The 11,902-nt window shown below is 44.2% G+C and overlaps 1 protein-coding gene across 1 annotated transcript in view; it reads right to left on the bottom strand.

Moving 5' to 3' along the window:
• Window positions 1-11,684, bottom strand: part of ankrd33ba (ankyrin repeat domain 33ba) — a gene marked incomplete at its 5' end in the record, with an annotated part of 21,490 nt that extends 9,806 nt beyond the window's left edge. The window contains one exon of the mRNA XM_080020376.1: window positions 11,214-11,684. Within this exon, the coding sequence (XP_079876502.1) occupies window positions 11,214-11,684 (471 nt within the window). The remainder of the gene's footprint in view (window positions 1-11,213) is intronic.
• Window positions 11,685-11,902: the final 218 nt, after the last annotated feature.

Here is an 11,902-nt window from a genome sequence, read left to right on the forward strand (position 1 = left end):
CTGTGTTCGGCGGGCCGACTTCCATCTTCGTGTCATTATTTCCTGTTTTTCTTTCACGGCTGCTGCCACGGATGACGGCCGTGTCATATATCACGTATCTGAGGGCCGCCCGCCGTCCAGGGGCTTTCGAACGCGGCGAACTCACCTTAAAGGGCTGTTGGCTGGCTGTTCGTTCAAGCCCGGCCTTATTAGAGAACTTTAAAACGGTGGCTTCCATCATTTCTAACTATAGCACAACCTCACAAAACTCTTTGGTGAGAAACTTACCACTCTGCTGCAGCTTCTGGCTGTGCTTAGGTGCGGTCCATTGGGGCAAATGTTTAAGCCTTCAAGAATGAAAAGCCCACAATATAGTCAGAAATATATGTATTTAACATATATATTCTATCGAAATGTTGTCCCAGAAAACAAATACGTATGAAAAAATGTTCGCAAACCACCCATTTGATCAGGTTCATCGGGGTTTTATTGTCCCTTTTGTCCCTCTGCAAATCAGCTCTTTGTCTACAGCCGCGATCATGTAAGAGGCTAGAAACAGGAAGCTGCATTGCTTCCCGCCGCTAACCTGCTGTAGCCAATGCCAACGAAATGTGATATCGCTGTTATTCAAAACATGTTCACAAAGACACGCGTGACTATAATGAGGTTAAAAGTACTTTTTTAAGGATTATATGTTTGCCCCGTTACGCTGCGTCAAGCACAGTGAGACGTGTCGGCAGAGCGCTAAGTTTCTCAACAGTTACGTAACTGTTCAGTCATGGTTAGGGACGGTCATTAATTATGGTTTTATCAAGGCCTGGGTCGGAAAATAGTCAACCTATTCCCAGATTCTCCATGGTTACACTCATAGCTCAACCGTATCCATAAAAAACGGAAAGGGACCCCACAGCGCCGACAAAGACGGGAGACAAAATGCTGTAGCGGGGCACGGAACACAACCGTTTTGTAACACAAGTAACCTGCGACATCAGTGTTCAATTTTCACTTTCCATTTTCCAAAGAGGACGGGGACAGGGGCGAGAAGCGGTCGCCCGGGCGATTGATTGGCTAACATGTTCAACTGGAGGGTCATATAATTGTCAGCTACTCATGTGGGTCATTTCATTAGCTCCGTCCCGGTTGTCCTCTGATGGAGCTCCACTGAGCTGCTTACAAAGACTCATCTTCCTCTTTCTTCTAGGTAAAGCTGCGTAAACACCAGGGGGCTGGCTGGCTTTTAATAATTCTCCGCGCCGGGTTTTGACACCGCTTACTAAAGGAATATTTGAATGCAAATTGTAATACTTTCAAATTTATACCGAGTCACAAGTCATATACTGCTTGACTTTGAAATATTAATGAAAAATCAACCTCGATCCCTAAATGCATTTGAACAAAAAGAAAACGACATAAATTGCCAAGCCTTGGGTTTTATTTTTGGCTCTCCAACACTGAATTGATTTACTATTCAGGTTTTGAGATGTGGTATTTCATGGTACAATCTGTGCGATTCCGTCAAATTACCAGAAAGGCATTGAATTTCAATACCAAGCCTTACTAAACACGGCTAAAAACTACTACAGGGATTCTCCTGCTACGACCCAACATGACAAACTGACAAAGTCATCAAAGTAATCAATACTGAAATAAGCACATAATTACTTTATCAATGCCATTTTAAATAAATGAATAATATAAATAGATAAATAAACAAATAAATATTTACAATTAAATACAAATAACATGGGGTTAAAATTCGGATGCCAAGTTTTGAAGCACAACTACGTGAGGGCAAAATCCCCTCACATCATCTCTCCACCCTCTGGGGAGTCCCAGGAACCCGTTCCAAACTCGTGTGCTTTTTTTTTTTTCTTCTTCTTCTTTCGCTACGGGTTACAAAACCCCCTTTCCTACTTCCAAATCAATGTTTATCCCAGGGAGGGTTTCAGTTTTACTTTTTGGCCAAGAATATTATTTTTCCTTTCTTTTTTGTCTCAGCAGCTGTACAAGCAATTGATGGGATCACAACTTTCAAAGGGAGTCGCTGCTGCAAAACGCTCCCGATCCTGCAGGAGCCTCCGCCCGTACCAGGCAGCGGAATGTGTTGATCTGTTTATTCATTTATTTTTACAGTCAGAGAACAAGCACTGGGTTGTGTGCGTGTGTTTGTGTGTGTGTGTGTGTGTGTGTGTGTCACACAACCACACACACAAACACGCACGCACACTAAGCCGCCTTTTGTGTCAATAGCCTGCCCATGAACTGCCTATCAGTCTGCAGCTCTCTAAGCGTATTGCTGTATCAAATCAGACGTTGTGCCACTGTCCCTTTGATTTTTCCACTCGTCGGTGGTTGCCAGTCGTGTCGTTTTGTTTTTTTTGCCAGCGCGCCTGTTGCCAAAACCTGCCTCCCTCTCTATATCTCTCTCTCTCTCTCTCTCTCTCTCTCTCTCCCTCTCCCTCTCGCTCCCTCTCTCTGCCCATGGCTCTGTCCAGCATTCATCACTCTTTCTCCCTGTGTTTAGAGCCTTGAGTTTGTTGCCTGTTGCTCATTTGGATGCATTCTTGCTGTATTTGTCCTGACCTGCTCACAACCCGCTTGGAAATGAAATGAGAGAGAGAGAGAGAGAGAGAGAGAGAGAGAGAGAGAGAGAGAGAGAGCGAGAGATGAGGCAACAGAGTTTGCAGTCGGATGACCTCATTTTGGTTCATGTAACGTGGACTGTATGTGCTCACAACTTGACATTTGTAAGTGTGAATGTGTTTACATACAAGCATGTAACTGTTCACAGCTTATCCCAAAAAAAAAAAAAAAAAAAAAAAAAGCCCGTGGTTCCAACCAGAATTGGAAGTGTTTTTTTACAGCTGTATTTCCACACAGATGTAAACAACACTGCGCCTCACTTTGCTCCAGCCGGATGGCCACCAAGCCTCACGTTGTCAGGTCCTCGCCGTGTCTCTGAAATGGCATCGCAACGTAAAGGGACACTCTTTTGGGGGGGAAATTATACGCAAGATGTTTCTCTTCACTATCTCTCTGTCTGTACGTCTTTGGTGCAATTTGGACACGCGACACGCGTAATATTAACAGACAACAAGCGGACAGCGAGCCGCTCAGCTCTGTGCAGCAGCGGGGCGGGGCTTCAGGGCTTCAGGGCAACTGAGTCACTTACGTCATGAAGGAAGAAATCTCTGTCTGTCTGTCTGTCTGTCTGTCTGTCCTTCAATCATCTCAAAAAGGCATGCGCGGTCTCTGTGACTGAGTCACTTAAGTCTGCACTCACAAAGGAAGAAATCTGTCTGTCCGTCCGTCCGTCTGTTCGTCCGTCCGTCTGTCTGTCCTTTGTTTATCTCGAACGGGCATGCACTGCCACTGCAACCGAGTCACGTATGTCCGCAGTGCAGCCCGTTTCTCGTCTGAATCTGGGTAAGATAGACAAAAAGTATGTACCCAAAACAAACTGGAGTACTTTTTTAGTAAAAAAATATATATATTCAAATTGATCTCGACACTAGTCTGGCTATGGACATTTTGATACATTAAATGGGCATGTTTTTCCCATTGTCCATAAACCTATCAAAATATAGAAAATACTGGTGTGAAGAAATATTGTAATGAAATTAGCATTTAAAATTTTCATAATACAAAAAAAAAAGTATTAAATGAATCCTAAAGAACGAAACGAGTGTAATTGTTGGCGTTGACTGGTAACCCATTAGGGCAGCGATTCCCAACCTATGGGACGCGACCCACCAGTGAGGGTATTGCAAGTGGGCTGCCAAATCATGGGCAAAACACATATATTTTATTGGAAAACTACGTAAAAAATTATTGATTACAAAAACGTTTTTAAATGTAAAAAAAAAATTCTGAATATTTATCATTGGGATTTTTACCGCTGTGCGTGGTGTGTTCCAACATTTTATCAAACGAAGCTCTGAAGCCATGTCAACTGCGCCGTCACCCGGAGGCAAAACACCAACAGGACACGTTCAAGCCGCTTGAATTTTTCGATAATAAACTCGAGGAGCATCAGGGCGAGAAGAAAGTCAACCACACGTCACGCGCGGGCACCGAGGACGCAAATCCCGGTCTGTCCGACGGAGCTTTTGCGATTTTCTGACGCCTTTCCCGACGACGGATCACCGCGAGACTGGCTTTTTCGGCGCTTGTGGCGTCGAAGACGAAATACTGGAATAAACTGAATGTTGAGCCAGATCTTCGCCTGAGACTGTCATCCATTAAACCTGACATGAAGCATTTGGTGTCTGCCATGCAGCATCAGCCTCCTCATGAGGTGAGCTCATATTAATGTGCAGAGTCTAGACTTTTTACCCACCTCTTTGTTTGGTTTTACCGCTACCGCACTGTTTGTCTGAGAAAGCATACGATTGTTTAAATAAACGTCCTCTGAGAACGCACCGCTTGGCTCCCGTGTTACTTCTGGTCGGACGTGGGCCGCGAACACTTTTGAGATTTTCGGGTGGGCCGCGAGTCCGAAAAGGTTGGGAACCGCTGCATTAGACTGATATCATGTTTCATGTCCAACCATCAATGCTATACTGTTAAGCAATGAATGGAGATTTGATTTTAACCTAAGGTTATATACTCATTCTCTGACTCTGATGGAGTGATATATAGAAAAATATAGTTATAAGTAGGTAAGTGCTCTCTGTTGAGTGCTGCATTAAAGACGTATTTTTGACATTTTCACTCCGGCAGTCACGGCTCTATGGCAAAATTGGATCCCCATTACACTAGTTGAAAACATTATTATTTTGCCTGGATTTAATGGATTTCTTTGTTATCTTTTTGTGCTAGATTTAGCGTTTTGTCTGTTCTCTGGTGAAAAATTAATTGTTTCTTCCTGAACTCAAGAGGTCGGGACTCGGTTCTGTTTATTTTGTATTATACAGTGTATACCCCTCGGCCCTTTTGTATTGTCAACACAAGGTCCATTTCCTAACACAGGTATTTTCGGAGTGCACCGTAGTTTCAAATAGTATGAACTTAGAAGCAGCTAAAATTTGAGACGCCTTTCTTATTGCATATAACTATTCCATTGCTGATTTATTATTGTATGTTATCCTATCTATATTCATATATGATACTAGTATCCATACTGCCACTTTGCAATTTACACTGCAGTGTGTACCAGGCTTTTATTGAAGCAGGCTTATATTAGAGGCAGGCTTTTATATCTCATTACCTCTGTTTGATAATATTATAGCATGCATTTTAAATAAAACTTCCGTCAGTGTGCCATGCCATGCAAATACATGTATGGTGAAAAGAGAGAGCCCTAGTAGCTATCCTAAAATTCACACTTGTTGTGGCAGCCGGCGGGGGAACTATAGTTTTCTGAGTTCTCCTTGAACACACCACTTTGTGCTTGGAGCGCTCCAGCACTCAGAGGCATTTGCCCCAAGAAGTGATCTGCGATCTGCCATGCAGCAGTAGGAAGTGGAGTAAATGAAATACATCTGCAATAAAAACACAATGTTTTTATTTGCTTTGTTTGGGAGCGGAGCTACGCACCGGAACAGCACTGCAGCTCCGATTAGTTTATCTCCCAGTCTTTATTTGAGGTAGGCTTTTATTTGTTTGTGTGGACCACGCCCCCGGCATTTATTAGAGACCCGATATTTATTTGACTACCGATTTTATTCGAGAAAATACAGTATTTGTATTTTTTTTTCTTTCATTACTTACATTTTTTATGCCAATTGTCTGAGCATCAATGCTCCCACCTTTACCACGACAAATCCCCATAAATGAAAATGTACTGAGCTGAATAAACTGATTCTGATTATCTTTATTTATTATCTGCACAGCTTTCTAAATGAGTTGAAATTACAGTGAAATGAGGGGTAAAGTATAAATAGTCAGTATAAGTAATAAGTAAGCCGTGGTGTACAATGAAATCTGGTAAGGTTGAAGAGTTGTCTCCCTTAAATGTCAAGGAACTCTTTTATTTCCATTTTTCCCCCCATTTGTCCTTTAGGTCTTTCCTGTTCTGTATCACACAGGATATATACTGTGTATGCCCTGTATGCAAATCCCGCTTTATTCTGAGTTTGACTCTTTAGCTTTCAGTCAGACGTTGGTTCCATACGAGGGGGATCACAGATGTCAGGCACTGATAACTGAATATTCCTTTTTTCCGGGGCCGGCTGCGATGAGGTGTTGAATAAAGAATCAAACAGGATCTTGTGGTTTGTTTGCAAGACACAGCTGCAGTTCCTGCTTTTATGAAAAAGAATAACACACAGGCAAAACATAATTTGACCCGTGAAGGGCCTTGAGGAGTGTAAATTCTGATGGAAGATAAGGCTGGAAAAAACAGGACTGTCCTCAGACAAGTGTCTCTGATTCTAAGAAATCTGTTTCTTCGAGGAAATTAAAAAAAACAAAAAGGAGGAGGAAAGGAAAAACAAAACTGCCAACAAACATGTTCATACTTGCTATGAATATATATATATATATATATATATATGACAATCAAGTGCGACAATTTTATCTAAACAGGTTAAAATCCCTGTTTTCACAGGCATGTTTTGTAGTTTTGTGGAATATTTCACTATTTTTGTCTCTCCCATCTATGTAAGTCCATATGCTGCCACCCGATGAAGATTTTGTTTTTTTCACACTCTCCGTTAAGTCTCGCTGCGGACTCTCTGCGATGCTGCTGTATGCCCTGAGGGGGCTTCTTTTTTATTTTCCCCCCACAATCCACTGACTTCCAAAAAATTGCTCAAAAGTCTCAAAAACATACTGCGAGCTCATATATCTATGATTGACTTGCTGCGAACCCCCTGCAATTCTTAGGGGGCCGAAGACTCCAGTTTGGGACCCCTAATCGAGCTACTCTGCCCGTTTCATGGTTGGCTCTTTTCTCATGATTAAAATCAGATAATAAAATGTGAAAAGATTCGAAGTAGAATTTTTTTAAAACCAGCTTTTGACCAGCTGCTGTCTCGACGCAGACTCACTCACTGTCGTGTTGTCATCAGAGCCTCATCAAAACCTGTGTCTATTGCAGGGTCATTTGTCCCAGGACTGAAACCGGGGTGTAACCTTTCCCACTAATGACGAATGCCGGACGTGAGCAGGTGTCACCGGGTTTTTTGCCGCAGTGGTGAAGGGGTGTGTGTGTGACCACTTCGTCTTTGTGTATCATGGAAGAGCTTCATCAAGGACGGGATGTCTTTACTCTTGAATTGACTAAAATGCTTATTGTAGTACATGTGGAATAATAATAATTATTATTATTATTAGTAGTAGTAGTAGTAGTAGTAGTAGTATTTTGGATTAGCAGTCCGCTCGGGATATGTCCAGTATACTGTGCACAGTAATTAGACGGAACCTTTGCGTCCATGTCTCCATTAACGGTGGTAGGTATTAACAGTGCAGATGCGGAAGGGTTAAGCCCGCTCTCTGATGAAGCACTTCACTAGTTGCCGTTTTCCACCCGCGTAAGCACACGCCAACAAGAAACAGGCTTTATTCCTCATGGTGCGCTGCTGTTTGATATCTTCTCAGTAAATCATCTCTCTCTGTCTCTCTCTCTCTCTCTCTCTCTATCGAATGCATTTATGGAGAGATAGAATCACATCCACATGGAGACCTCCAGGGATCTGCGATGAGACTCATGCCATTCTCATTATGTCATTTGACATCTGCCTTCTCGGAGGGATGACCTCATCATATAGGACACAGACACCATTCTCGGAGACAAATTGGGATCGGGCGGGGGGCGATGGGGGGGTGGGGGTCGAGGAATGAAACAGCGAAGGGGGGTTTTAGGTTTTAGATTATGGAGAGGGTTGGAGAGCTAAAGAGTGAGACAGCGCACCGGTTCAAACTCCACGTTCATTACCAAATGATTTCATAATGTGTTCGACGTCCAGTCAAATGTGGACGTCCTCTCGATTACTACAGATGTCTTTGCCCTCAACTGCTAGAAATATCAGAAATATTAATATTTGGGATTGACTAATTCCCCTATAGAGTGCTGGAACAAATTTTAGATTTAAACACATTTGAGTATTGACTGACTGGACGGAATAATTTTGATGAAACAAATATAAAAATGTGAATTAAAAACTGATTTATTAATTATTATTTCCTTCAATGGGAGAAATGAAACATCTTCAATTTTGAAAAGAGAAGATAATCTTGTTGTTCATGTTTGTTGTTGTTTTTTTGCGGCTACAGTGGTAAACAATATATGACTCAGTGCTGATGCCTGCTACTTAAGCATTCTGGGTGTTTTTTTCGGTTTTCCATTCACCACCCGAGCTAAATACTTAAATATATACAACATGTGGACACACACACACACGCACACACGCACACACACACACACACACACACGCGCACACACACAAACACACACAGTTCTGCTGACTGTGGTAGAGCTCCGCATTTTCAATGTAATTAAAAGCTCAAGGTTATACTCTCAGCTTGTAAACTGCAGTTGGGCTACACGCACACACACGGATGCACACACACACATGCACATGCACACACGCTTGCACACACACACACACACACACACACACACACACACACAGACACACACACACACACACACACACACACACACACACACAGACAAGTTAGTGTGTAGAGCAGTTTGTGGTAGTTGAAGTACAGTATAAGGTATTATTTGCAGGAGATAACAGTTATAAGGGGATTTTCAAGCCCAGCAAAACCTTGTCAGTAACTCCAAACCACAGCCGAGCTCCACATGCCTGTGACTAAGTCCATGTTGTAGAAATGCGTGGCTTCGGCCCCGAGCTCTGACCGGGGTTCAGCGTGGGGCGGAACGAATCTGTGACAGGCTGAATTACAACATCTGCTCTGCCACATGACATAGAGGTGTCAAATAGAGAACAGACTCCGGTACTATTCTAAGGTCTGGAAGGCATCAAGCCACCGCAGTCAGTCTGGAGCCAATTATTCCAATACCTATTGGTTCAGCGTCTGGGTCCAACAACAGCTCTAATGCCAAACTGCTTAGAGCAAGTAGCAACCCCCTGATGTGTCCTTTCTTGGCCGGTCTCATGTCTGTGGTGCCATAGGTGCAGGATACAGGATATACATTGAGACAGTAGCGTATACTTGTCTTAAAAATAATATAACTGTGATATCTGAAATGACATAATCGTGGTCCTGGTTATCTGTGTCATGGCTACTTTGACCCAGTTCAACTGCTTCCAAGTAGGCCTGTACGGACTGATCTCCTGGTTTTGACTTCAGCTTGTTATTTGCAATTAACCTTTGATCCTTTGCATCGACTCCTGAGCCTCCGTTTTGTCCCGCATTTGGGTTCACCAGACAGCACTCATGACAGTGTTGTAACATCGTTCATCTCCAGACACTGCTGACCTACCAAGGAAGAACAACCTGTGAACTGGCGACAGGGTCATGGGCACCCATGGGCTCATCGATTGACTGTGGGGACCTTAGTCAAGCCCGTCTGGTCCGATCCCACAGAAGAGCTTCTGTAGCACAACTTGCTGAAAAAGTTAATGCTGCTATGATAGAAAGGTGTCAGAACACACAGTGCATCACAGCTTGATGTGTATGGGGCTGTGTAGCCACAGCCCGGTCTGAGTGTCCATGCTGACCCTGCTTATCGCTGAAAGCTTCTTCAACGGGCACGTGAGAGTCAGAACTGAACCATGATGAATCACATTTTCTTCTCCATCATGCGGATAGGGTCCGATCCAATTGAGCATCTGTGGGATGTGCTGGAACAAAAAGCCCGATCCATGGGGGCCCCACCTCGCAACTTCCAGGACTTAAAGCATCTGCCGCTACCGTCTTGGTGCCAGATACCACAGGACACCTTCAGAGGTCTTGTGGAGTCCATGCCTCCACGGGTCGGAGCTGTTTTGGGGCCACAAGGGGGAGGCTACACAATGCTAGAGGTTATTAGTGGTGGTGTTAATGTTGTGGCTGACCAATGATATATAAATAAATATATAAATATTTAACAATTATCGTAATATCCTAATAGTAACATGTGTGTTGCGTGTTTCTTTAAAGCAACACCATGTAACTTTTAAACCTTAAAATAACAGCTTCAAAATCATTTTGGTGGTACACTGACGGCTGTTTTTGCACTATGTAACTTCTGTGTTCGGGTACGAAACCGCGGGAAAGGTGCATAATTATATTTTTTTGCCTGGTCAAATTTATATAAAGTAAAAATGATAAATTACCCAGTAATAATTCTCATACAAAACGTCCACCAACACCACCTCCTCGATGGCACGGATGAGATGGGCCAGTGGTGCATCTGGCACCCGCACCTCAGTCGGCGCACGCCGGCCCAGCCCTCACTTTCATTGCGCTATGGAATTTGTTTCACCCTCGGACTCGCGCGTACGAGCCGATCTGCCAGGCCGAGCACATCTGGTACCTACACCGGTAGCAGGGGGGCGATCCCTGCGCCCTCTCTCCCCACAGCTCCGTGGGCTCAGTCCCCTGCTCCGGGAAGCGGCACGTTCCGTGTAAGGGGTGCTGTAACCTAGGTGTACATTATATTTGCCTTGGTAACATGGACTGTTATTAAAACGTGACCGATAAGGTTCAAATTTGTCCGGTAAAATAGATTATTTTCGGCAACCGGAACGAACTTTCCAAACTTTAGACTGTTCTAGCTGTGCTAATCAATGTTATTATATCCATTTTCCTTGTGATTGTTTCTTGTGTGTCAATATCTGATGAAAGCACCGACAGTCATGGCCAAAAATATATACTGATATATTATCGAGAGAGGCTATCATCAAGAAAATATCGAGATATTTCATCTTGTCAATATCGCCCTGCCTCACATGTAGATAAATAAATAAATATTCATGCACATAAATAAACATATATCAATTACTGCTTTTGCAATTCAAATAACTGATTCAGAAGTTTAGTGGATACATGTCTGTTGTTTATTTTCAAGTTTATTCACTATTGTCAGTGTTTAAAAAAAAAAAAAAGTTGTATAGGACCACATGTTACTCTAGTTATTACTTCACCGCCTATTTGTTCCGATGTGAGATGCTGTGACGTAATTTCCACCCACGAATAAAGTAACTACTCTAATCTCATCTGAATAGCCACGTTTGAAGAGAGAAAAGAAATCTTATGGACTTTTTTGAGGAGATCCGCATCAAGGGTTTTGCACAGCACACACTCCACCACAACTTTTGGAGTCCTCCTCCTCTCACCCTGTTGTTCCGGTCCGTCTCCTTGACCTCCTCCTTGACCACCCCCTGGCGGATCATGATGCGGACTATGGCCGCGTTGTTGGTGCAGCACGCCTGGAAGAAGCGCAGCGGGCTCTCCGGCGAGGGCGATCTCTCCGAGTCCGCGAACGCGTCATCGGGCGGGTAGAACGAGTCGTCCGACGCGATGCTCTGCCCGTCGTCCAGGTCCTCGAAGTCCACCTCCTCGAAGTCGTCGTTGTCCCCCTCATCCTCGTCCTCTTCCTCCGCTCCATCCTCCTCCCCCTCCTCCTCCTCCTCCTCCTCCTCGCAGGAACTCAGGTACGGCCGCTCCCGGGCCGCATGCCCCGCCGACGCGTGGTCCGCCACCGGGTGGGCCGTCACGGGGTGGACCTGAGCGGCGCCCCCGCCGGCTTTCTGGGGCGGTTTCCAGGAGTTCTTCCCTCCATCCCTGTCGTCCTTGAGCAGCACCATCTAAGCCCTCAGGCCCGGGTCAGTGAGAGGGGTTCGAGCCTGCATGGGACTCCAACCCCCATCCAGCACCACGCGATGGAAATCAGAGGAAAACGCCCACGAGAATGAAATTAAACTTCCCCAGTATGGAACAAAACTCGTCCAGAATATCAGGCTGCTGCCACTGAAGGAAAAGAAACCTCCCCTAGAATAAAAATAAAAGTACCTTAGAATTAAAA

The sequence above is a fragment of the Zeus faber genome (assembly GCF_960531495.2).
Source record: "Zeus faber genome assembly, chromosome: 19".
NCBI lineage: Eukaryota > Metazoa > Chordata > Actinopteri > Zeiformes > Zeidae > Zeus > Zeus faber.